Source organism: Podarcis bocagei, assembly GCF_964188305.1.
Source record: "Podarcis bocagei genome assembly, chromosome: 4".
Lineage (NCBI taxonomy): Eukaryota > Metazoa > Chordata > Lepidosauria > Squamata > Lacertidae > Podarcis > Podarcis bocagei.
The window spans coordinates 13671341-13699255 of NC_138128.1; the positions used below are offsets into that span (position 1 = coordinate 13671341).

The following is a 27915-nucleotide window of genomic DNA, read 5'->3' on the forward strand; positions in this document are numbered from 1 at the left end:
AGCATTTAGCTTTCTTCCGCCTCCAGATTCTGCACAGTTCAGGTTAAATGCAGCAGCCGAACAGAGGTGGGGGACTGAGGCAGCAGTCTGAGCACCAGGCCTAGAACTCCAAGGCTCCATCTTGTCAGGTGTCAAATGCTGATAAGAGGCAGCCACCCAGCAAAAACACAGGACACAGTGCCAAAATAGGTTCTGCTTAATGTGACACTTTCTCTCTCTCCTTTATTTTTTTTTTCAGGTTCAGGGACCAGTATTGTTAAGGAAAGTAAAGAGGGAGGAAAAATGGGTGGCATCCCATGAATTCGTTCTGATAGCACAGAGATTTACAATTGTGCAGTACAGGCTCTGCATGCTATAAGCCCAGCTGCCGGAAAATTATTATGCTTCATGTTTCTTTCCTTTGAGAAGAAGGGCACCTGTGTTTGATGACCTGTATGGATACAGGATAGAGCCACATGGTGCTAGGACACAGGTGGCACTGTGGTCTAAACCTCTTGGGCTTGCCGATCGGTTGGTGGTTCAAATCCCCACGACGGAGTAAGCTCCTGTTGCTCTGTCCCAGCTCCTGCCAACCTAGCAGTTCAAAAGCACACCAGTGCATGTAGATAAATAGGTACCACTGTGGCGGGAAGGTAAACAGTGTTTCCGTGTGCTCTGGTTTCCGTCACAATGTTCTGTTGCGCCAGAAGCAGTTTAGGCATGCTGGCCACATGACCAAGAAAGCTGTCTGTGCACAAACGCCGGCTCCCTCAGCCTGAAAGCGAGATGAGCGTTGCAACCCCATAGTCACCTTTGACTGGACTTAACTGTCCAGGGGTCCTTTACCTTTCACCTTACATGGTGCTTGACACCCTACTCGGACAGCCTGGGATGACTTCTTGTAGTGTGGAAGCCGCTTATAAACTTGGCACAGGGGAGATGTAACTGCACCGAGAGCCAATGATCTGGCTCTTAATTTTAATTGTTATGCATAAAGTAAGAATAGTCAAACATATATAAAAGATTAACTACAAAGGAATTAAAATTATAATTACAAACCAAAGATTAGTAGAGGTGTTCTCATTCATAATTAATTGGGGGGCATATAATCAATAGATATAAATGGCAGCTTTGAGGGAGGTTTTATGTAGGAGGTCATGAGGAAAAGGCCGTTAAATGAAGCTCAGAGCACCTCCCCTCCCTAAGAAAATCAACAGAAGCACTATATCCTCCTTGGCAACTTAAATTTGACGCCTTGCCTTAATTCATTTTTGCAGTGATGAGTCAAGGTCAATTTTTTATGCAATAAAAGCAATGGATAATCATCAGTCTTTTCCAAAAAGATCTATACCAGGTCTTTGGGGACAATTATGCCAATAATACTCTCTTTAAGATTAGCCTTTTTAAAGACTTAATTGGGGACCAGAGAAAATGTTCCCGTTTTGTCACCGGTTGCAACAATGGTTTAACTACTTAAAGGGAGATGAGGTTTGGCCCGCCTGCCGTACAATTTATGATCCGCGGCAGGTCTCCCATTCAGACTGAACAATACCCTTTCTGAATCCTCCATTATGGTGATATTATCACACCTGCCTCTGGCTATTCATGGCAGAGTGTAATACTTCAAGAAGGTCTGTCCACATAGTCTTATATGCACAGGTACAGAACATATTGCTGATGGAGGCATTTTATATGAGAAATCATTTGAAATAGGCATATATGTCTTTGATTATATGTATATGTACATCACATACATATGGTTTTCCCAGTAGTGATGTATGGAAGTGAGAGCTGGACCATAAAGAAGGCTGATCGCCGAAAAATTGATGCTTTCGAATTCTGGTGCTGGAGGAGACTCTTGAGAGTCCCATGGACTGCAAGAAGATCAAACCTCTCCATTCTTAAGGAAATCAGCCCTGGGTGCTCACTGGAAGGACAGATAGTGAAGCTGAGGCTCCAATACTTTGGCCACCTCATGAGAAGAGAAGACTCCCTGGAAAAGACCCTGATGTTGGGAAGGATGGAGGGCACAAGGAGAAGGGGACGACAGAGGACGAGATGGTTGGACAGTGTTCTCGAAGCTACTAGCATGAGTTTGACCAAACTGTGGGAGGCAGTGGAAGACAGAAGTGCCTGGCATGCTCTGGTCCATGGGGTCACGAAGAGTCGGACATGACTAAACGACTAAACAACAACAACTGTTCAGGTACACTCAACCACTCTGATCTGCAGAACTGGCCCTGTTGCATTTGCCACACAATACTGATTCTGCACTTGTTTTTTTTTTTTTAAAAAAATCACTTGTTTAGTGGGGCAGCACTGTGGTCTAAACCACTGAGCCTCTTGGGCTTGCGGATCAGAAGGTTGGCAGTTCGAATCCCTGCGAGGGGGTGCGCTTCCGTTGCTCTGTTCCAGCTTCTGCCAACCTCGCAGTTTGAAAGCACACTAGTACAAGTAGATAAATAGATACCGCTGCAGTGGGAAGGTAAACGGCGTTTGCGTGCGCTCTGGTTTCCATCAGGGTGTTCAGTCACAGCAGAAGTGGCTTAGGCATGCTGGCACATGACCCAGAAAGCTGTCTGTGGACCAACGCCGGCTCCCTCGGTCTGAAAGCGAGATGAGCACCACAACCCCATAGTCGCCTTTGACTGGACTTAACCATGCAGGGGTCTTTTACCTTACCTAAACTTTGGAACTCCCTGCTCATTGACATCAGGAAGACACCTTTGCTTTACTGCCTACAGTACCTGCTTAAAGAATTTTTTGTTTAGGCATACCTAGCCATACATATAAAATGCTGACATTATGTGTTTTAATCTGGTTTTTAGCTTATCATTAATCTTAATTACTTCTGTATGTTTTAAGTATTTTTTTAAAAAATGTTTTTAATTGTTTTATTCTTCTTGCAACATGCTTCAAGGGTCTTTCCCCCCTTTTTGTTACACTCAAGCAGTAACAAAACTGGATTTCAGCACACATTTATCAGTAAGCACATTTTTGCAATCAATTTCCCCTCATTCTTGTATCTGCAATGTGCTTTTGTATGTTGCTGTCACTCATATCTGCATTTTACGAATGCTTTCCCTAATATATCCATTTTTGTACACATTATTTGGATGGAGAACTGTGCTGCAACGTTTGGAGAGGCACACATTTCAAGGGATAGCTGCATTACTGTCCATAAATTGTTAAAGGAAGCATGAATAAAGGAAGTGCAAACAGAACCAAATGCCATCTCCATTCCTCGGCGTCACCACCATAAGGTCCTGCCTCTCATTGCCACATATCTCACCTCGGGTGGTAACTATGCCCACTCCAGAAATCTCCCAAGTGGAGGCAGGAGTGTGAGAAGGGACTTTATTTTAGCAGAGGTTTTCCCCCAGTGCCGGATTTACATACAAGCTAAACAAGCTATAGCTTGGGGCCCCACTCTCTTGGGGCCCCCCAATTAAAGAAAAAAACCTGGATGTACATTTCCGAAATATAAGATAAAAAAACAAATAAAATAAAATCTACATACAGCAACAGTGTTTTGTGTTGTGTAGGCTCCTATTATGCAAGTAATGGGCCCCCAATCTTTTTAAGTTAGAGCTTAATAATTATTCCACTATTAATATACTTCTTAATTTTATTTCACTATTAATATACTTCTTCTTAATTGTATTTCAGTTCAACAATTACTTTGATAAAATACATATTTTGTTATGTGCAGATGGCTTTAGATACCGATTAGGTCCAGAAATTGCCATATAGCATATATTCAACACACAAAAAAGCGACAAATTGATGTTGACAAAGGACAGCTGGACATATAAAGGGCCCCATTACCTTCAATAGCTCAGGGCCTCATCAAACCTAAATCCAGCCCTAAATCCCTCCAAAAAAGTTAATTCAAAATGGCAGAGTTTCTCTTTTAATCAATTGCAATTGTATGAAATAACGTTGTGTTGTTTTTGTTTTTAAGTTTGTTTACTGCCCTGAGTTCTTGTACTTGAGAAAGGTTAAGTCTCTCTTTCTTTCTCTCTCTCTCTCATAGATGACTGAAAGAAAAATGGCTTCTGCGCATGCTTTGATGTCATCGGAGCCCATAGATTCTTATATAGATTAGTGAACACACAGCTCTGGAACGGAAGTTGCATAGAACAGCTGTTAAGTGACAAAAGAAATGAGCATTGGACCACAAGCCTGTCATAAACATTGCACTCTTAATCAGAGAACATCTGCTTTTCCATTTCTTTTACGACAACCTCTGCCTTATACTTAATCTGAAACAGAATGATTTTCCTAATAAGGTGCAACAGTGTTTTACAAATTGAAAAGCCTCCCTGCTAAAAAGAAAGGATACCAACTACAGACGTTTCAATTAACGCAACCATTTCTTATAAAATGTGTCTGTGCAGAGTGGAAGGGGGGCGGGCGTTGGGCAGGGTGGAAGAAATGACTCCACCATTTGGCAAACCCAGAGATTGCTCTGCGTTTGCGGAAATTTAATTATGGGCAAATTAGTGGTGCAGATGCCGACGCACAACGGGTTCCAAGCTCCCGCTACTCGATATGAGCTTTTCATTTAAGCGGGTAATGGAATGTGCATGGAAGAAATAAAATAATGCAACTTCTCCAAAAGGACAATTGACAGAAAACACATTTAAAATATTGGGTATGTTATACCACAGCTGCAGAACCATGTTTTCCCAAGTATGTTGGTTTCATATGCGCATAAGGACATGAGATGAGCTTGGTGGATCAGGTGAATGGCTGTGTTCTCACAGAGGCTAACTAGACGCCTGTGGGAAACCCACAAGCAAGATTTGACAACAAGAGGAATTCCCTGCTTCCTGTCATTTCCAGAAACTGGCATTCAGATGCATTACTGCTTCTGACTATGAAGTCTAAGCATAGCCCTTCTTGCTAGTAGCCCTCTCTAGGAATGATCGCTGGGTTGTGGAGCACACTTCCGCCCGCGGACTGCCTCAGTTGTCTGCACGCGTGACCTTGGGGTGCGGAGCACACTCCCCCTCACAGGTAAAGCCACAGCTGTCTGAACATCTTGCCCTCTCTCTAACCTTTTGCGGTCTCAGTAGTCTGCCGTGTCCTGTCTGTGACCTTTGTCTCAGAGACCTTTGTCTCCTTTGTCATACATTGTGCAAGGGTAAAATGACTTGGTGGAAACAGGTGCCAAAATAACTTTGTACTACCCCTCAATCTCGGGATTGGAAGATGTGTGAAGGTCACAGTCCAAAATGTATCTGACTGGTTTTGCATATTATGCCAATAAAAGGAGCCTCCACAGAGCTAGCCAGCAGCTTGCTTGCAGCTCGCGTGCGCACAGCTCACCTGCAGTACCAACTCCTGCCTCATGTCCTTCACTTCACCCTCGATAGCCCTCTCCTCCATGAATTTGTCTGATTTTCTTTTACAGTCATGCAAATTGGTGGCCATCACTGCCTCATGTGGGAGTGAATTCCATAGTTCAACTATGCACTGTGTAAATAAGTGCTTTCTTTTATAATAAATAATAATATTTTTTTATTTATACCCCGCCCTTCCTGGTTCAAAAACCGGGCTCAGGGTGGCTAACAAATTTAAACACTTTAAAACACTAAATTATAAAAGCAGCATAAAATACAGTATAAAAACATGAATAGCAATAAAATTCAAAAATCAATAATCAATTAGATAATCCCCAGGGCTAGCTGGCTGAATGGGTCCTACTTGGGCCAGTGAGGAGGCCAGGGGAGAATTAGCTGTGGGGTCTCAGAGCGGGTGATCTTCATAAAAGGGGAGGGGGAGGGAAGAGAAGGGAAATAAAAGATCAGGCTGAATTCAAATTAAAGCCAGGCAGAATAGCTCTGTCTTACAGGCCCGATGGAAAGAGATTAAATCCTGAAGGGCCCTAGTCTCATGGGACAGAGCATTCCACCAGGTTGGAGCCATCATTGAAAAGGCCCTGGCCCTGGTAGAGGATAGTCTGACTTCCTTAGGGCCTGGGACGTCTAAACTATGGTTATTCGTGGACCTTAAGGTCCTCTGAGGGCATATCAGGAGAGGCGGTCCCATAGATGAGAGCCCTAAGCCACTGAATATTCCACCATTCAGCTTTGTCAAATATCTGCAAGTTCTAGTGCAAGAAGAAGAAGAAGAGGAAGAGGAGTTTGGACTTGATATATCACACCCTTCACTCCCCTTAAGGTGTCTCAAAGCGGCTCACAATCTCCTTTCCCTTCCTCCCCCACAACAAACACTTTGTGAGGTGAGTGGGGCTGAGAGACTTCAGAGAAGTGTGACTGGCCCAAGGTCACCCAGCAGCTGCATGTGGAGGAGCGGGAAAGCGAACCCAGTTCACCAGATTACGAGTCCACCGCTCTTAACCACTACACCACATTGGCTCTCTAGAACATACACAGGAGTGCCTCCTCTGCCAGATGCCCGTTGTGTTGGGAGCATTGTTGTAAACTCAGAACCAAGACAAAGTTAGCCTTGTTGTCGTTTGTAAATGTGAAACATCTCCACATTTCACTTTGAAATTGTACTATCTTGCAAACATTAAAAAACCCTAAATAGGGATTGCCAACTTCATTTCCCTCCAAATGCTCTACATCCAACAGCATTCATCATTTATAACAATAATGTCGTGCCATTTACTCTGATTTCTTTTCTTTCTTACTTTTTTTTTTAAGACAAGAAACAAAAATTCTCCCAACTCAGTTTGGTTCCAGATTGGGCCAGACTAGTTTGGGAGCCCCGTGATCAGTGCTTACTTGCCTTTAAAAGAAAATGCTAATAGCATCTAAGGACAGATGGGAGTGGGGTGCACAGAGGACAGGCTGGTGAAATCAGAATATTCAGATTGGGACTGGAGCAGGGAGGGCTAACCTGAATTGTACCTATGTGGTTTCCCCTGCAGGGCAAATGGTTGCAGAAGGGGACACTTCAGACTGTAAAAAAAGAGGGTGTTTCTGGAGTTGCAGAAGGGGTTAACTCTCTCCCAGTGTTGTGGTCCCGATCCAAAATCACACAGACATACACACACACACACACACACACACACACACACACACACACCAAGGTTGCTATTAACATTCTCTTTAAAGTGCATAGGATGGTATCTCAGAACTCCTGGTGCTGCTACGGTTTGCCCGTAAAACTTGGAAGGGAGGTAAAAGAAATCATTGCGGCAATAAATTATGATGATGGGGGCGGTGATAATAATCCTTTAACATATTTAACGCAGGCAGAAAAAGTTCCCTAGAAATACTGGTATCATTTTTCTTCTCTCCACTCACATATTCCTCCCCTGCCCCCTTATTTTCTAGGCAAGGAATGCTTTGTATACATATAATCCCCTTGCGCTTAATATCAGGGACAGCACACAAGCCCATCCTTCAGCGTAAAACAGCAAAAACACACACAAAAAACCCCACTTTGCACATCCCATGTCGCTTTGAATATTACAATTATGTTCCAATGTTAATCCTGCTGCAGCAATTTCCTTGTTATGATTGCCTGCGTGAAAATGCAAGAGACAGCGCACATTTCCCTTTCCAATGGAACATGACACACACTTCGAGAGAGCTGATGAGACCAAATACTCTGCAGGAACATCCATACCTTTCAAGAGAAGCAAACAAATGAGACAGCAGCTTCTGACAAGCCATCTACTTGATAGGGGCAGAATTTGCTGAGGGAAGCCAGATTTGGCTTTCTGATTAGCCTGTCCTATCTGGTGATTTCATTAGCAATTACCTCTAATGCTGTCGAATCTTGGTATGAAAATTGCAGAGCCGGGACCCCCAGATGGTTGATGAAATAATCAGAATCGCCTTGCATCTGCACGGAACTGACATTAAATTCTGCACATTTGTCTTGCCCAAGACAGGTGAAGTTGTGCCTCTGAAAAAACATAAAATTAAATTCAAGGTTAGTTTGGGGAGTCACACGTACAGCTATATTAAGTTTATCAAAACTACAGCAAATGTAGGTGATGTTTTCCTAAGCACATTAACCACCAGTATGCCTAGAGATTCAGTGAGCAATGCTACAATTTAAATGAATGTATTTTAAGAAATGTGCATGCTATTGTTGATGTAAAGACAAAGACAAATGCAATGCATTTGACTTGGGAGTCCGAACAGCAGCATGCACAATAATACTGTTTTATTATTGATCATTTCAACAGGGTTCACATTGATTTATCATACATATTTAGCCTCGCAAGCCTAAGACGTGGTGTAGGATGTTGTGACTGGAAAGCTCAAGACCCTTAGGAACAGTGGAAGATAAACCCATTAGTGTGAACCTCAGCCGAGGTTGTCTGCTGCCTTACTTCTGGTGGGAAGACAGGTGAACAGTGGCGTAGCGTGGGGGGTGCAAGGGGTGCAAGCCGCACCGGGCGCAACATCTGGGGGGGGCGCGCTCGCTGCCTCCGGAGTCGCCGAAGAGCCTCGGGCGCAGGCTGTAGCAGAGCCACATGTCTCGCGGAACCGACGAGCTGTGCGCGCGTCCGGGCTGAAGGCGCCCGGCAGGCAGCGGCTCTCAGCGCTCGCCGCGGAGGACGCGCCAGGCAGCCCCTCCTCACAGCCCCGCCTCCGCCGCTGCTGCTGCAGCTGCTGGGCCGTTGCATTTTCCTCGCCTCTCTGCCCCCCTCCTCCTCCGGGCAAGCGGCGTCGTTTGGGCAGCAGCGCCAGCGGCAACTCGCAGGTGAGGGGTTAAAGGTAAAGGTAAAGGTACCCCTGCCCGAACGGGCCAGTCTTGACAGACTCTGGGGTTTGTGCGCCCATCTCACATCTATTGGCCGGGGGCCAGCGCTGTCCGGAGACACTTCCGGGTCACGTGGCCAGTGTGACAAAGCTGCATCTGGCGAGCCAGCGCAGCACACGGAATGCCGTTTACCTTCCCGCTGGTAAGTGGTACCTATTTATCTACTTGCACCCGGGGGTGCTTTCGAACTGCTAGGTTGGCAGGCGCTGGGACCGAGCAGCGGGAGCGCACCCCGCCGCGGGGATTCGAACCGCCGACCTTTCGATCGGCAAGCCCTAGGCGCTGAGGCTTTAGCCCACAGCGCCACCCGCATCCCTAGGTTAGGGGTTAGGGGGGCGCAAATTACGTGCCTTGCCCCGGGTTAGGGGGCGCAAATTACTTGCATTGCCCCGGGTGCTGACAACTCACGCTACGCCGCTGCAGGTGAAGTAATGCCAGTATACTGGAAGAAGCAAAGATCACCAGTGTCAAAGCAATGATTCTTCAATATCAGCTTCGTTGGACTGGTTATGTTGTGCGGATGCCTGATAATTGTCTTCCAAAGCAGCTACTCTATTCTGAACATAAAAATGGAAAGCGTAATGTTGGTGGTCAACAAAAAAGGTCCAAAGACTCTCCTAAGGCAAATCTTTAAAAATACCTGCAGAGCGCGCCAGGGCTTCGGGATAAGATGCAGCTCTGCACAAGCCATGGGAGCCCTCCCGTGGCTTGCGCGGAGTTACCCGAAGCCACGGTGCGACTGCCCAGCACGCCAGGGCTTCGGGATAAGAGGCGGAAGCTGCGGGAGCCCTTCTGCGGCTTGCGCGGAGCTACCCGAAGCCCCGGCGTGACTGCTGAGCGTGCCGGGGCTTCGGGATAAGAGGCAGCTCTGTGCAAGCCAGGGGAGGGCTCCCGCGGCTTGCGCGGAGCTACCCGAAGCCCCGGCGCGATAAGAGGGCTCCCGCGGCTTGCGCAGAGTTTCCTGAAGCCTGGAGAGCTAGAGGGGTCGGTGCGCACCAACCCCTCTCGCTCTCCAGGCTTCAGCGAAAGCCTGCATTCGCCCCATAAGACGCACACACATTTCCCCTTCATTTTTGGAGTGGGAAAAGTGCGTCCTATAGGGCGAAAAATACGGTATAGACCGGTATAGAAATGAATAGTAATGATAGTGATAATTGGGGGAGGGGGTGGGTATTCCAAGGGCCCTGGAAACATGGATCTGGTCCTGATCAGGCTGTGTAAAATCATCCTGCGTTCGGAGTGTACATGTTACGTACACTTAGTTAGCCTAGATTTTTCATGCCTATAGTCTGCAGAGCCCTATGGTCAGAAATGTTGTAGTCAGGATCTCATAGAATCATAGAATTGTAGAGTTGGAAGGGACCCTAAGAGCCATCTATTTCAACCCCCTACAATGCAGCAACCTCAGCTAGATCATACATGGCAGATGGTCATCTAACCTCTGCTTCAAATCCTCCTAGGAAGTAGACTCCACAACCTCCTGAGGGAGACCGTTGAACAGCTAGAGAATAGGGTGTCCCACGGGTCAATGCAAAACACAAGTTCGCTCCATCTGAAATGTGTGGAAGAGGGAGTGGGACCATACCCAGTGACCCCACCCTTAGCTTAACGTCTAAACAGAAGGTCTGTAGAACTTTCTGTTGATATGGTATTATGTAAAAAGGTAAAAGACCCCTGAGCAGTTAACTATAGGGTTGCGGCGCTCATCTCACTTTCAGGTCAAGGGAGCCGGCGTTTGTCCACAGACAGCTTTCTGGGTCATGTGGCCAACATGACTAAACCGCTTCTGGTGCAACAGAACACTGTGATGGAAACCAGAGTGCACAGAAATGCTGTTTACCTTCCCGCCGCAGTGGTACCTATTTATCTACTTGCACTGGCATGCTTTCGAACTGCTAGGTTGGCGAGAGCTGAGACAGAGCTGGGAGCTCACCCCGTTATGGGGATTTGAACAGCCGACTTTCTGATCAGAGGCTCAGTGGTTTAGACCACAGTGTCACCCATGTATTATGGTATTATGTATCCACAAATGTACATGGTAGGTGTCCCATATGATTGGGAACCCTGAATGTGCAAATTTTCCAATTCCACATCACACCTATGTACATACATCTGCAAATGCAGGCATAGGCAAACTCTAGCCCTCCAGATTTTTGGGACTACAATTCCCATCATCCCTGACCACTGGTCCGGTTAGCTAGGAATGATGGGAATTGTAGTCCCAAACATCTGGAGGGCCGGAGTTTGCCTATACCTGTGCAAATGCATAGACATCTCTTATCATACTTTGAGATCGAGGTGTAAAAGATTAATACAAGCTGGAGATTTCAGGAGGGGCTCCAGCATACCATCCATGCACAGCTGCAACATCTGCATGACCACTAATCACGGTTGACATAGTGCCCTCCTGTCCAGCTGTTTGAGCAAAGGAGGGATCTGTACATGAGCACCCTGCAGTTATTTATTGTTCACTTATTTCATTAAATTCTATCTTGCCTGATCGTGAAAACAAAGCAAAGAGGTTTTCAGAAAGAAGAAAGCAATAAAATTATGGGCAAAAAAAGCAGGTAAAGTCAGCTGTTTAAAACTTTCACAAAATTAAAAATCATATGTACTGCTGTTGTGCTGAACAGACAGCAAAGCCCAGAAGGCAGCAAGTGACCTCAGGCCAGTCTACACAAGTTGTGGCCCACCAAGCCTAAAAATAGCCTGAAAAATAAGTGACATGGCTTGCCAGACACTTGACAGTGTCCCTGTTTTTGCAGTTCAGGTAAGGCTGGTTTACAGTGCCCTTGGTATAATGCATGCGTAGAATTGGGAAAGGACCTCCAAGAGGTGTTTGGTTTGGTGGGTCACCAGTTACACAGAGTTGTCGTTAAAGAACACAATCAAATTCAGCAAATTGCTTCAGATAGCAGCTGATTCCTGTTCAACCAAACCCCTCACACCTTGGTTCTTAATTTATCTCTACCCTCTTGAGGTTTCTTGAATCAGAGTTTACAAACACTTCAGAAAGATATTTAACAACCTCACACTGTGTGCCAGTTTAGAAATGCAGATTTCTTACTTTTCTTTAAAAAACAACAACACAAAACCCTACACTCCCCCAATCCTGATACACAAACATGCATGTCTTGTATTGCGGCACAGAGAAAACTGATCCGTTGATTAATGGGGATCGTGGCATGCTAAATCACTTAAGCAGGCACTGAAAGACAAGAATTAAACTACTTTATTTTAAAGAAATGTTGCAGTCCTTCACTAGATTAAAATTGCCACACAACTTCTAGGTACTTATCTCAAGGTACTTCTAGGTACTTCTAGGTACTTACCTTAAGTCTGACTTGCCCTCAAACTTACGGCAAGTTTGATATGGCATCAAGAATATGTCCCCACCACACCCGTTCGGTACTTTACTTATTACATCACACACAGGGACACTCTAAAGTTTCTGTAACTCTGGATATTATTATTTTTTATTTACTTATTTATTTAACTTCTATACCACCCTGAGGATCGAAGTGCAGTTAACAATTTAAAAACCACAAAAAATACTTACCAGCACCCACCCCTGCAACCGTTTAAAAGGTCATAGATTGTTTAATCAGCCGAAGGCCTGGAAGAAGAGGAATGTTTTTGCCTGGCACCTAACAATATGTAACTAAGGCACTGGGTGGGCCTCTCTGGGGAGAGCATTCAACAAATGGGGAGCAACCACAGAAAAGGCCTGTTCTCGTGATGCTGCCTTCTGGTCCTTATTCCAAGGCAGATAGCTGGTCTGTCTAGCTCAGTGTTATCCATCCTGATTCACTAAGGATTCCCAGGATGTTAGAGAGAGGACATTTCCAACCTCACCAGGTGATACCAGGAACTGAACCTGAATCTTTCGTTCATGCAAAACAGATACTCTACCACCGAGCTACATTCTTTTGCTTGAAATAAATAATAATAATAATAATAATAATAATAATAATAATAATAATAATAATAATAATTTATTTATACCCTGCCCATCTGGCTGAGTTTCCCCAGCCACTCTGGGCGGCTCCCAATCAAGTGTTAAAAACAGTACAGCATTAAATATTAAAAACATCCCTAAACAGGGCTGCCTTCAGATGTCTTTTAAAGATAGGATAGCTGCTTATTTCCTTCACATCTGAAGGGAGGGTGTTCCACAGGGTGGGCGCCACTACCGAGAAGGCCCTCTGTCTGGCTCCCTGTAACCTCACTTCTCGCAATGAGGGAACTGCCAGAAGGCCCTCGGCGCTGGATCTCAGTGTCTGGGCTGAACGATGGGGGTGGAGACGCTCCTTCAGGTATACAGGACCGGGGCCATTTAGGGCTTTAAACGTCAGCACCAACACTTTGAATTGTGCTCGGAAATGTACTAGGAGCCAATGCAGATCTCTCAGGACCGGTGTTATGTGGTCATGGCGGCAACTCCCAGTCACCAGTCTAGCTACCGCATTCTGGATTAATTGCAGTTTCTGGGTCACCTTCAAAGGTAGCCCCACGTAGAGTGCATTGCAGTAGTCCAAGCGGGAGATAACTAGAGCATGCACCACTCTGGCGGGACAGTCTGCAGGCAGGTAGGGTCTTAGACAGCTGCCCTGGACACAGAATTAACCTGCACCTCCATGGACAGCTGTGAGTCCAGAATGACTCCCAGGCTGCACACCTGGTCCTTCAGGGGCACAATTACCCCATTCAGGACCAGGGAATCTCCCACACTCATCAGCCCCCGTCCCCCAAAAACAGTACTTCTGTCTTGTCAGGATTCAACCTCAATCTGTTAGCCGCCATCCATCCTCCAACCACCTCCAGGCACTCACACAGAGTGAAAAACCCTCTCGTTCCAGATGGGACTCAAACCAGCTCAACCCACCCCCTGGGGGGGGGGCGGTTGATAAAGTGGGAAGCAGGCCTATATAAGGAACTTTACACGTTTCCTTGTGACAAACACAGCAATCTGAAGAGGAGAAGGTATTTGCTTGGGGATCAGTTTAACATCTTGGCATCAGCTGTTCAAGCACATTCTCTTCTCTGAAAAATTCTAAGCACACCGGGAAATTCCAGGGGCAAGAAGAGAGAAGATGGATTGTTAACATTAATTAATTTGCCAGTGCATTTAGCTCACTTTTTCAAGTCGGTTTCTCTAGCTTTTGCTGCTCGACATTCTGATTATTGTAATGCTGCCAGATTTTATCAGGCACACCGTATGGCATCCCTGTTTGCTACACTGCACACAGCATCTTTTAAAGGATACGTTCAGAGGGAATGGTAATGCGGGAGGAATTCATTTCAATTAGATGTTGCCACTTGCAATTCCCTCCTTGTCAGCAATCTGGTCAGCTTCAGCTGCATGCTCTGGCCCTCAAATGATTGTTCAGTAGCAAGAGAACAAGTAGCCTTCCCCAGCTTTGGCACCTTCTGGATGGTTTGGACTACGACTCCCATCAGCCTTGAGCATTGACAACGCTTGGTGAGGCTGATGGGAGGTGGAGTCCAAAAACATCTGGAAAGCCAAAGAAGCCTCCACCCAGAGGAAGACTCTTAATTAGGATTTTCCCAGACATTACCAGGATTTGAAAGGCAGAATTGACACCCGGGGGGTGGGGAGAGATTCTGAAAGGTGGCACTTTGTCATGGATTCTTTAAAAAAGCTCTATAATTTTGGGGTCTTTCTGAGAAAAGCTCAACAACTTTTACCTTTTGAGATAGTTTCTCAAAATTTTAGTTTTAACTGCAGGGAGTGCTGAAAGAACTACTGTTCCCAGAATGCATTGTGTCCAGGTTCACTTCTTCTGGGCTGATGGAGGGAGAGGAGAGGGAGAGAGACATTGGCAGAAGAAGTAAGGTAAACAAACCTCCATTTTGCTTCTCATTGCTGCTCCTGCTTCTGCCAAGAGGGTAAGAAGGAAGGGAAAGCATCTTTAGATACTATCTCCTTGGGGAGACAAGAGGGTGACAGAAACAAGAAGGGGCAAGACAACACCGTTGGAAAGTTCCCCCTCATTTCAGATTTGGGGTGGAAGGATTGGAACCCACCATCCAATTGGAGGAGAAACTTGGAGGGTTCTTCCCTCTCTAAATACATGCTCACATTTTTATGCACTATGTACAAGTTGTCTCGAACGTAGAAGAAGGTGAGGTACAAATGAGACGTAATTTTCAAGACGATACTTACGGGCATGCATCCTGCTCAAAAAAATGTTAAGGGGTTTTTCTCATCTCTGGTTGATGAAAAAAATACTGCTTATGAGTAACGAGACAGAGTATTTTATAATATGGAAAATGAATTTCCAATACCAACAAGGGGTGTTTAAAATTTTATAATGTAATTATGTAGTGCTGAGCAGTATTTTTATTAAATAGCATCATCCCTCATGTACGCAATATTGATGAATTTGTGACATTGGTGTACTAGATCAATAGTACTTGTATCTCAATGCCTAACTGCTTAGTTCAACTTTTATTGCACTAAGTATCAGAATATAAATGGCCCCGTAAAAACATAAACCTGAGAAATACTGTTTAACTTTGGTTAAAGAAGTCTTGACTCCTTAGTTCTGAGGACATTTACATAGAAGCAAAGAATAAATTCAGGGGTCAGAGGAAAAAGTCAATTAGAAGGCTCAAATATTGGAGGAGAGACAGTACTGCGAAATATACTGCTCATATACACCACCCACTTGGTGTCTACCAGATTCTCTGGATTCCAGGAGGGCCTGCCCAAGACATTTTGGTACCTGAGGCAAACCACAATATTGTAGCTCCACACCAGGGAAGAAGCAGTGAATGAAGATCTACATCAGGAACAAGGTGGGGGAATCAAATCAAAAGATGTAATGGTGGGGAGGGGCCCGCTCTGAATCATGCTGGAAGGATCCAAAGCCCAGGAAACCTCAGAAAGCAGCCCCCTGCCTTTTCCTCCTCGGGTGGGAGGAGATCAGCAATGCCTGCTATTCACCAAGAGGCTGCTGTAGAGGCTACATGGGGCAGGGGAACTGCTGAGGATGGGGCAGATCCAGCCTCCAAAGAGTGCACCATAGCTGTTGCTACAGCAGCAGCAGGCGATGCATTCCTTGCAGGCTGGATCTGCTGCCCATGTGAATCCTGCAACCCGAGGTGATTGCCTCCCCTTGTCTCATGGGTGGGCCGGCCTTGGGTTTCAGTTCCCAACACAGCCATCCTTGTTGAGGCAGATGGGAGTTGCGTGCTCCAAAACATCAGGAGGACACCCCAGGGCAGATCTACTGTGAAGCTAATGAAGCTTAAGCTTCATCCCAGAGAGACCCCGGAATCGACTTTAGTCCACATTGCTTTTTTTAAAAAAGGGTGTGTGTGTCTAGTAGACCTAGTTTGAGTTACATTGATTTGAGTCAAACTGATTAATTGTCAGGTTTAGCGCTTCTCCCACGCAAGACATGGAACGCTGGCAGTTTAAGTAGCTGAGGTTTATTTCTCAATAACAGGCTTACAGCAGTCCAAGCTTCCACAACACATCCTTCACCGCCAGAGTCAGTTGATTCGACTGGCTTCTGACCCCTCCCAAGGCCAGATATACACCACTTCCTTCCCCGCCTCCTGCTGGCCTGCCTCTGCTCTAATCACTTGCTCCGCCTCCTACTTCTTGGCGACTCAGGTGCAGCCAATTCCTCTTCTTCTGCAGATTCCTCTCTGCCTGGCATGTCCCTGACATTAATCTTTTGTTGTATATATTTCAACAATCCCAAAGTTTGAGAGTCAATAGCACAGACATTGTAAGGGTGTGGTGCTCTGTTGTGGAACAATCCCATTGAAAAAGATAACAGTGGTTACCCAGACCTTACTGCTGGTTGTGAAGGGGCCCCCATAACAATTCAAGCTTCAGGGCCCCAACAGTGTAAGTCCGCCACTGAGGACACCGCCAGGGGGTAATGGTATGCACACAAAAAAGGAGCGTTACCAGGTCATCTCCCCACAAAGGAGAACCTCACGGATATATATGTGGGTCATTGCCCGACAATATTCATTAATTCAGGACTGAGCAACTTGGGGCCTTCCCGTTGTTGTTAGCTCCCACCAGCTCTAGCAAACATGGCAAATGTTCAAGGATGATAGGCATTACTATTCTCCAGCCTTGCATTAAATGGCACCATTTGTGAGAAACACCACATCCAAATGGGGGCTAGAGACACTTCTGCTGAAATAAATGGGTCTGTGGTCACATCCCATAAAAAAAGAAGTGTTTAGGGGCTACAACGTTTTTATCATTAACAGTGAATATCTCTGATGAATACTGTCAAGTGTGCAGGAACTTGTTAAGGCAGGAGCCTTCTTGTGACCTCCCTTGGCTTGCCCAATCAAGGGTAAAACTGACTCTGTCTTGCTCTGGAATAAGTTTACTGTTTGTATCCTGATGGCTACTTTAGAACTGCATGGATTGAGAACTCTTCCTGCTGTAGCAAATGTACGTACACCTGAAGTCCAGTGACAGCAAACATTTGCCTGCCTCGGGCCACAGCTTAACTGACAACTTATCAGCAGCTTTGCTCAGCAGTTTTTCTTGCCTCCCAGTGTTGGCAGACTGTGACAAAGCCTTCATCTTGAAGCATCTGGCAATATTTAGTTCCACTACCTAATAATAATAATAATAATAATAATAATAATAATAATGATGATGATGATGATGATGATGATGATGATGTATTTATACCCCGCCCATCTGGCTGAGTTTCCCCAGCCACTCTGAGCGGCTCCCAATCAAGTGTTAAAAACAATACAGCGTTAAATATTAAAAACTTCCCTGAACAGGGCTGCCTTGCCTGAGTGTAGTCCATTTGGCTCCAGATTCTGACAGCACATCTGCCCTTGAACCACAGGAACACAAGAAGCAACCTTATATTGATTCAGACCATTGATCCATCTTGTTCAGTATGGTCCAACTGGCAGAAGCTGTCCTGGATTTCAGACAAGGGTCTCAGCCCTATCTGAAGATGCCAGAGCTTGAACCTAGAACCTTCTTTATGCAGTGCAAATGCTCTACCACTGAGATATGACCCTTTGCTATGGCATGGCATGAGAAGCCGATTTTGCTTAACCTATTCCTGACTTGATGCTATTAAAATGGAAAGGTATCTCCCTCCCTCCATCTCCACTGACAATCTCTTTTTACATTCGCTCTCGCCCATGCAGAGATTCTGGAATGGCAGACATCTTTGGATGTGCCTACACTGTAGCTTCAGATGTTCTTTTGCAAGCAGTATCCAAGGAGCTCCTTGAGATTCCCTAGAGTGTTAGTGCCAACTCATGAACAGATGGAATCTGTGCTTCTCAGTGGGTATAGAGGAACAGAATACTCCCCACCAACTCTGGAGTGGAAATTGGGTTAATCTACCACAACACCAGGCTGCCTTAGCATCTGTTTCTCGTGCAGATGGGAAAAGCTGGTGAGACAAGCCAGCCAGCTGCCAAGCCATCTAGAAAGCAACATGTTTGAGACTGCCCCACCTACAGCGGACTGTGCTTTTCTAAGCAGGGGTATGGGCTATCTTCTGGATCCCTGAGCAATTCAGTTGAGTTACAAAGGTCTGCATTGCACATTACTGCCCTCTTGGCTTCATCGCACTGCAGAATGTAAGCCCACAGTAGAAAGGTCCTAGAATGCCAACGACACTAAGCATTTAGTAAGACCAATGATTAGAGATGTTGCCGACCTTCCTAATCAAACACATGGATTAGCCAAGTGCACTTCCACTCCAATTCACATCGCTAGCTGAGAATGTAAAATGAGAGTTTGACCATGTGCATTCAGCGTTCAGCTGATCAGGCACTCAAGGAAGCTGTGCTGTCAAAATCAGCACAGAACTTCCAAATGAAGCTGAATGTTCTGAATGTTGCAAGATTCAAGAAAGACAAAAGAACATATGTCTCAGATTTGAGCATCAAGTGCTTACACTGTGACAGAGCAGCTTTAATGACTTCCATCATAAACATATCTATTAAGTCCACCTTACATTCAAAGAAACAGCCATGTGAAGCTTATTTTAAATTACAATATAATAGCAGAATAGCCAAACACTGATTTAAACAACCAAGTTTATCTCTATGCTGAAAGAATTTGTTAGTAAACAAGTTCCCCCCCTAAAGCCTTAGATTCTTAAGCAATCGTATTCTCATTGCAACTTATGAACATCATAATTTGAATCTACATATATGATATGCTCAGCTTACTAAAAATAACTAGAATATTAATACTGATTGGGTTAGTTTTGAGGGCAGCTTGAAGCCATTCTTGATAAAAACCACTCTGCAGTGGTGTAAGGAGAAAATAACTTCAGCAAAGACAAAGCATCAATAACAGAACAGATTAATGTTAACACCTTCTATATCCCCTGACTCTAGGGTTTTCAAATACTTCATAATAAAAGTAAATAAGGATTTTCATTTAAAAAAACCCATATATCTGACATTGGATATATATTTGCTGAAGTCCTACATAGCCAGAATAAAATTAGTGGGTGGTTGCGGGAGCCATTTCTGTGGATTTTAGGACCAGAGTTAGAGTTCCATTGTAATCATTGTTGGCATGCATCTGTCTTGAGAGACAATGGAGTGTGCCTTCAGGGGTGAAGACAATCACAGTGCCTGCTGTGGCTGCAGAAACTGGTAACTCACAGCTGCTGCCTCCTGTGTTTGTTTTGCTGCATTAGCAACACCAAAGCGATCTATCCAAGGTGCAAGCCTGAGCAGCGTGCCTGGAGGTTCTAGGCTGCCCAGACAACAAGACCTCCCCGTGCACTGAATCCCACTGATCCATCTTGACTGAATGTTGCTGTGTGATTTCCTCAACACACTTCACACTACAGTAAGGAGCCAAGCTAGCTATCAGATGCACACAGAACAGTTGCAAAGCTCCTTGCTAAAATTTAAGCTTGCTGCAGGGCAAGGTAAGCAACAAAGATGCTGTGCTAATACCAACTTCTACTTTAAAAATAGAGCTTAAATATGGTTGGGGTTAGGATTCCCTGTGTGTCTTCAATTTGAAGCAGAGCCCTAGAGAGGGTTCAGATAATATTTGCTCTGGTTCCCTCTAGGAAATAACTGTTCGCGCAAAAGTCTATCCCTCTGATCAGGGCTACAACAAATAACTTTTCCTACAATCTTGGCCACACGTAGCCACAAAACCTCTCCAACAACTCAATCATAGAATCATAGAATCATAGAATCATAGAGTTGGAAGAGACCACAAGGGCCATCGAGTCCAACCCCCTGCCAAGCAGGAAACCCCATCAGAGCACTCCTGACATATGGTTGTCAAGCCTCTGCTTAAAGACCTCCAAAGTAGGAGACTCCACCACACTCCTTGGCAGCAAATTCCACTGTCGAACAGCTCTTACTGTCAGGAAGTTCTTCCTAATGTTTAGGTGGAATCTTCTTTCTTGTAGTTTGGATCCATTGCTCCGTGTCCACTTCTCTGGAGCAGCAGAAAACAACCTTTCTCCCTCCTCTATGTGACATCCTTTTATATATTTGAACATGGCTATCATATCACCCCTTAACCTCCTCTTCTCCAGGCTAAACATGCCCAGCTCCCTTAGCCGTTCCTCATAAGGCATCATTTCCAGGCCTTTGACCATTTTGGTTGCCCTCCTCTGGACACGTTCCAGTTTGTCAGTGTCCTTCTTGAATTGTGGTGCCCAGAACTGGACACAGTACTCCAGGTGAGGTCTGACCAGAGCAGAATACAGTGGCACTATTACTTCCCTTGATCTAGATGCTATACTCCTATTGATGCAGCCCAGAATTGCATTGGCTTTTTTAGCTGCCGCGTCACACTGTTGGCTCATGTCAAGTTTGTGGTCAACCAAGACTCCTAGATCCTTTTCACATGTACCCACAAACATTCATTTGATGTCTGAACAGGATGTTTCCTGTATCTGAAAATACTGGTTCACTAACTTTTTTAAAAATGTGGAATGCTACTGTGCCCTGACACAATTCTTGCAAAGCCTCTTAGGGTTTTTCAAATTTGCAAACTCATCATTGTTTGGTGAATGAATGCTCTTGACCACAAGGGGAAAAGGTGGGGGTGCAATAAGAACTGTAAATCCCATCCACTGACCACCACCACCTCAATTTCAGCTAAATCATACCACTCCAAGCTTTCTAAAGACACTAGCTGGTGGAGGGGGCAATATAAAAAAAAATGGGTGCATTAGGACAGGAATGGGCAAACTGAGATCTAATGGCAACTATATACTGTAATTCATCGGCAGTAAATCAGCATGGGTTTCTGACTCCCAATTGTTTTCCAGTAGCAAGAACAAAATTTTCTCCACTAAAATTAAGGAGCTGAAATTAACGAAGCTAACCGGGGTGGACTTTTATGTGAATGGACTGTGAGGTGAGAGAAGTTCTGTTATTGAAAACAAATTCCTTTGCTTAGAATGTGCTCAGAGACATCTTGTCCTTGAATGCTATCTGCATTTCTTTTGCACCTGGCTCTGACTGGTATATCTCAGCAATCCAGTAAAAAAGAAAAAGAAAAAAAGATATAGGTCTGATAAACCTGAAGTCTGCCCACCCCTGCATTGCATTTTCTTGCTGGCACCTCCTCTTATCCAAGCACTATCCTCACCTCTCTTTCTCAAATTCATCAGTAGCACTGTGCAACACCCCCCCCCCCATCTGCCCACACTGAAAAAAGACAGATTGGTCTCCTGTACTGCTACCTGCAGAATTGGCACTCTTACCCAGGAGAACACCTAACAGAGGAAGTGCAAATCAGCAGACCCAAGACATCAAGCTGAGATTTTTCATAAGCTTGACCTGGAATGGCTAAAGTGTCAGAAGTCAAGCAAATGTCAATCTATTGCTCTTTCATCCTCTCAGTAGGCTGGAAAAGCCATGCTGAGACAGCTAGAAACTGGCCACTTAGTGCACTCATCGCAACCTAGGTGATAACAGAAAGAACAATGGATGTTCAAAATTCCTCCTCTGCCTTGTAAGCTTCTGGGAAAACCTGCTCTTCAATGCAAGGTGAATGAATTTGTGCTGGACTTAGACCAATGGAAAGCACTTTTGGCATTTTCAGAATATGTGGGTCATATCACAGGATCAGTGTTTTGGCTTTTCTGTGTTGAATGATTTTATATGTAAATGGCAATATTTTTGTGTAATTTAGAAACTGGTGCCGAAAAATATTGCCCCAGAATATTTCTGTAAAAATTATCCCCCGTGGATCAGAATGCCGAATATTCACTAAACCGTATTTGACAACTGGTGTGCATAAATAAATAATATAACAATAGTAATAATAATAATATACTCTGGAGAAAATATACGAAAAAGATCGTATTAAGGGGTGTGCCAGCCACAATATTGGCTTTGTATCTGTAGCACTGAGAAACAACTCAATCTGTTTTGATTCAGTTGGTTATTCAAGCCTGAACAAGACCTGCTAAATCTGAAAGTCTGCTCCCCACACCCTTTGGGTATAATGGGGAATATAGAAATGGCCATAACATTTCCCCACCACTTTTTACATAAATGGATAAAATCTGCAGGCAAAGAATCCACATTTTACACACTTTTGGCATAACAACAGGGAGGCTGACATAAAAACCAAAGATCAGTGTGACACTAGCAATGAATGTGTTTTCAACATGTAAAAAAGAATATTAATGAAAATGCCAGTGGTGGGGACAAATCAGGGACAGTGAAAAATTATTTCCTATCAGCATTAACTGCAGCAAGGTGGCTCATTCAAAACAAAACAAAACAAAACAAAACAAAACAAAATGACACAACAACAAGGAATTAAATCATATCACATGATACTGAAGAGGGGAAGATAAATTAAAAAAAGAGGCTCAATGTGAGAATGAAATAAATTTCATCATGATGAAAGAATGACATGTGAGAAGACTTGGCTTGCAGTCAGCAGCATCCTATGGCTCCTCATCTGCTTTCCTTGGCGGGGACTGCAAAATTGCTCTGCAGATGAATTTTGTAAATTCTAAAAAAGTAGTGGATCTAGATAACCAAATACTAACGTTGAAGTTATTGTCACCACCCACTATTATGCATCTGTAGTTCTTTGTATGGTAGTTCTCAATACTCATATGTGGCTGTCAATACAAACCAACTACTATAGTGCAAGGGTAGTGTGTGTGTGTGTGTGTGTGTGTGTGTGTGTGTGTGTGTGTGTAACTATTTGCTCAGATATTTAATCACATCCACAAAAACAAAACTTGAAAAGATACCTTCTCATACAAATGCCACCCAGCTTCCCTTACTGTGAGCCTTTGAATGAGTCTTTGCTGGGGCTGTTCAATTTTTTCTGCCTTTTGCTGGTTTAATATTTGGTAAAGCGAATGCTGCCTTCTCTCTCAATTTGATGTTCACAGGCACAAGGGTTTTGATCCCCCTGTGAATCATATCCAAAGCTCCTGTGCTGAACTGGAAGTAATGTCAGTGACAGTGCAGTGATACTTGACTTCTCCAATTCACATGCCTGTGAATGATATTTGTAAGCAATTGCCTTCTACAAAAAAGGAGATGGAAGAAGTCCTATTATAAAACAAAACAAAACACAGCCACGGGAAGGATGAACGTTGTCCTGCAGCTGGAGGTGCAGGTGGATGAATCAAGTGACCCAGAAGATGTCACCAAGTTATACTTTTCACCATCTGAATTATTGCACAGTTTCGCCATCCTACACGTATAAGAGCAGAAATCATAAATTTCAACCCTCCAGTGTTTTCTCCAAAACACCACATCCGATGAGGAACTTCTTATCTCTTTCAACAGCCCGCTGCACAGGATAATTACAGTGCTGTAATATTTATGAAACCTGCCTTTCAGCCAAAGCACTTAGCAAGCCTTAATTGAGATTCATAATGCCCTTGTGAGGTAGGTGTGAGGCAGTACCATTTAATATGGGAACGCACAGTATGAAGGCCAAAGCTTTATGGGATATTTAGAGATATTTCTGGTTGTCTCGCATTTTCGCTTGCTTACTTTGCCGGATTATTGAACATACATGCCTCCATTTGAGATAAGTAGAAGCTGTAGACACTGTGGCTTAATTTAGACAATCATTTGTAAGGAGGTTGATCACGTGGTGAAGTCATCACACAAGGTACTTTTTTTTTTTTTTGGGAGTAGAGATCTGGGGGTGACTAATAGCCAACCACAAAGCAGACAATGGCTCTATTGTACTACTGAAGGAAGCTAGTTGCCATTACCCATTAATGCAACAGCATAAAACACACTTTGATAGCATTGCTAGGAACTGAATTCAACTAGTCTATTGTAACTGGAAAAATACAAAACTAACAGAAACACTTCAAAATACAAATATGAACGGGCCAGGTAGTTCTTTTGAAAGATTACTATGGAAAGGGCACACTGAAGGGCAACTGAAGCTGCCATCCTAAAGCAAACCAAGGACAAGATGAAGGAGCCTGAGGATATGGTTTAAGTGCTGCTCCATCCTGGGAAACTGCTTTTGCCTCTGGGAGAAGCACCTGGTGCAATTGCAGAATGTTTTGCCGGCATAGATGCACTGTTAGTGCTATTCTGGAAGCAGCAGGGCTGAATAGGATGGGAATGGGATGTTGATGAGTCCTGGGAGGCCTTTGGAACCACAGGACCCAAAGTACCAGATTACCGTGATACGCTATGTTAAAGCGGGGGGAACTATGCCAGCCCTGAAGTGGAGGCTCCTCTGCTATGTGATTCACTCCCAAACACCCACACACTCACATTCTCTGACAACCCCAAAGTTTTGGAACTCCCTCCCCACACAGGTGTGTCTGGCATCTTCATTACACAACTTTTGAGGAATGCTGAAGATGACATCCTTACTCAGGCTTTTGGCACATGGGATGCATATTTTAGTACCTACCTTATTTCTGTGATTGCAAGTTGTTTAAAACTGTTTTTAACATTGTGTTTTAATTGCTGCACCTCACCCTGTGACCTTAGGGTGAAGGGCAAGTAAATTACAGCAGCAGCAATAAATGTGGGCCTAATTAATTAAGCTAAAATGAACAAGCATATGATTGTGGGTTGAGAGAGAGAAAGGGGGTCATCTTAAAAGCTTGGAAGCTGGAGTTGCATGCATGCCATCAACATTTCTCAGATGAAAATAGGGAGGTCCTAAGGAAAAGCGGGACATTTCAGGGTCAAATCAGAATGGCCAGGACAGCTTCTGTAAATCTGGGACTGTCCCTGGAAAATAGGGAGTTACGTGCTGCATGGAGTTCCTGTCATTCTGTCTCATTCATACATCGCTAGCATTGCTAAAAGGGAAAAGTGTGTGCACAAGCACACACGCACGCACAGACACACAAACACACAAACACACACACGTCCCCACTGGTTCTACACTACATGACTTGAGCTGCCTTCATGGGATCCTCATGCAAGAAACGAGTGAGAAGAGAGCAAGCAAGTAGGAGGAAGGGACAGAGTATAGGTGTCAGTGGGAAATAGCAAAGTGTATTTTCCCTATCAACCTTGCCTTCTACTGGCTGGAGGCCTGCAAGGTTGCTTACGCAGGTCTACCCAAGAACAGGGGTCGGCAACCTAAGGCCCATGGGCCACAACCCATGGGTCATTTAACCAGCCCATGGACCCCCACTGCCCGCTCGGGGAGCCCCGCTGCCCACTCGGTCGGCTCCCATGCGCCGCACTAAACCAGTGTGGAGCAGAGTGGGAACCGCTTTCCACAATGCTAGCCGGCTTCCCATTGGCTGCAGGAAGCTCCTGCAGCCAGTGGGAAGCTGCACACGCCTCCTCCATGCCAGAAGGAGTGCTGGAAATAGTGCTTGCACATGCGTGCATGCACACACACACTCCAGCCCACCTGCGTCTGCGGGGCCGTGAAACCCGCCCAAGCCATAAAAACTTTGCCGACTCCTGCCCAATAACGTATACTGTGATTTCACCTGCAGTGTGGAACTGCACAGATGTGCCTCAGGAGACTAAATTGCTACATTTGTCCTTCTAAAGCATATGTGTGTTGTGCGACATTCTTTCTTTCTTTTTATTATTACAGCAAGTGCAGCATAACTGAAATTAAATATAAAACCTGTTGCGGAGAAACAGCAGGCTTTACAGTATACAGATTTCTAAAGCTACTTGTCTAGGATTTCCTTCTCTCCTCCCAACAATAACAACAACCTGATAAAACACTTTTCCTAGGACTTATCTCAGAATTTATGAGATAAGATCTTTAAAGACTGAAAGCTGATAGTTTCAAAAATGTTGCACAGTATAATCTGGGATGAATACAAATTACAATATATTTCAGAGATGTGCTTTTTCTCCTCTCTCTCTCTCTCTCTCTCTCCTTCCTTCCATTGCAAGGTGACCTTCAAAACTTACAGAGTGAAAGCTGAATTTTGGCAGCGAAAATGATGTACACTGCATCTTCAAGACAAAAATGTTTGGAAGATGCTGCAGAAGATAAAATCAATAGAACAGTGGTAGGCAAAGACCTTTTCTTCTTATCCCTTTTAGGGTGCAATGGAGTTCTGTAGATGAAGACCTCTTCTGTAGAAGAAATCAGCATAGCTGAAGGATTTGAGAAAACGCTGCAAAGTTTTTTCGCAATGTCACGATGCTTTGGGGAGTTGGATCCCGGCTTCAGTCATTAATGAAAGGAGCAATTTCATGAAAACACAAAAAAGAATGGGGAGGGGACATGATTCTCATAGAATAGACCTCTTCCGTAGTGCCACACCATCTGCAAATTTGCATCAGGAAATTCTTCGGCATCATGTAAAGACTCTTTTATTTCCCCAGAGTATTTATTATGGCTGCATACAAACTATACCTTCAAAGTACAGTCGTACCTTGGATCCCAAAGGCCTTGCCAGTCAAACGTTTTGACTCCTGAACGTTGCAAACCTGGAAGTGGGTGTTATGGTTTGCGAACATTCTTTGGAACCCCAATGACCAATGTGGCTTCCACGGCTTCTGATTGGCTGCAGGAGCTTCCTGCAGCCAATCAGAAGTCACACCTTGATTTCCAAAAGTTTTGGAAGATGAACAGACTTCTGAAATGGATTCCATTCAACTTCCGAGGCACCACAGTACACTCAAAGCACATTCTTCCCCTCAAAGAATTCTGGGCACTATAGTTTGCTTTGTGCAGAGTTATAGTTCCCAGCAACTCTCAACAAACTTCAGTACCCAGAATTCTTTGGGGAGGCGAATGTGTTTCTCAAGTGTGAACTGTAGAAATTATACTAGTTCACTCTCTTTCCTTCCCCTGAAGCGCTTTGTGGGTAGATTCAAATATACTCTACCCTCTAACCTCCATGTAATGACCCTCCCTTCTCTTTATTTGGGTGGGTTTGCAGACATTAGAGATGATGGGAATACAAAGGTGTGTGCCAGTGTGCAACATACAGGGAAGGCACCACGCAGGAGGGCAAAATCTGCTCACGGATTTTACACAGGCTTAAAGAATCGCAACCACAACGGTATGCTTTGAACTGTGCTGTTCCAGGCACCTGTATTGTTGATCCAACACACCAGGCGGGTGGGGGAATAGATAATTACTGCACATTACAGTAGCGTTTGCCTGCTTGTCAAACGACGCCGGGTGACAAATTGTATTTTGAATTATTAATCCTCTGTTTTTCAAAGCCTGCCACTTCTAAAGCTCCCCCCCTTTCAGCTTTGTCTTCAAACACAGCGATCAGGAACGGGAAGGTGCACAGGCTGCAGTCCACCTCTCTGAGCCGAAACTTCTACATCAAGGTCCCTGTTTTCAACACGTTTCAGTGAAGTCTGATTGACTTCTCAAATCGCTGAGGAACACCCTGCAATTGAGCCAGCCACACTGAACTAAAAGGAGTGTGTGAGTGCGCTGGTGGGGAGTCTGGGGAGGGTGCAGGGGGGAAGCTTCTGAGGCAGAGATTACCATAAAGAGACAAACAGCGTCATCTTTCATTAAGGGGAAAGAAAAATTCCATTTAAGAACATTAAAGGGTGTTTTTTTAATGCCAGGCATTCTTTTGAACACATACCACGTGCTAAAAGGGGGGGGGATAAGTCCTGTTTTAACAATACCTTTTGTACAAGTTTGTTTGTCTTTTCTTTTACAGTTCATAAAAGCCTCGAAGAAGAAGAAGAAGAAGAAGAAGAAGAAGAAGAAGAAGAAGAAGAAGAAGAAGA

The 27915-nt window shown here is 44.6% G+C and overlaps 1 protein-coding gene across 5 annotated transcripts in view; it reads right to left on the reverse strand.

Annotated features, from left to right (window-relative positions):
* The window catches only part of NAALADL2 (N-acetylated alpha-linked acidic dipeptidase like 2), a 659014-nt gene that overhangs the window by 139864 nt on the left and 491235 nt on the right, over window positions 1-27915 (reverse strand). For all 5 annotated transcript variants that reach the window (XM_081190167.1, XM_081190168.1, XM_081190169.1 and 2 more), the window contains one exon: window positions 7723-7869. In XM_081190167.1, the coding sequence (XP_081046293.1) occupies window positions 7723-7869 (147 nt within the window). The remainder of the gene's footprint in view (window positions 1-7722; window positions 7870-27915) is intronic.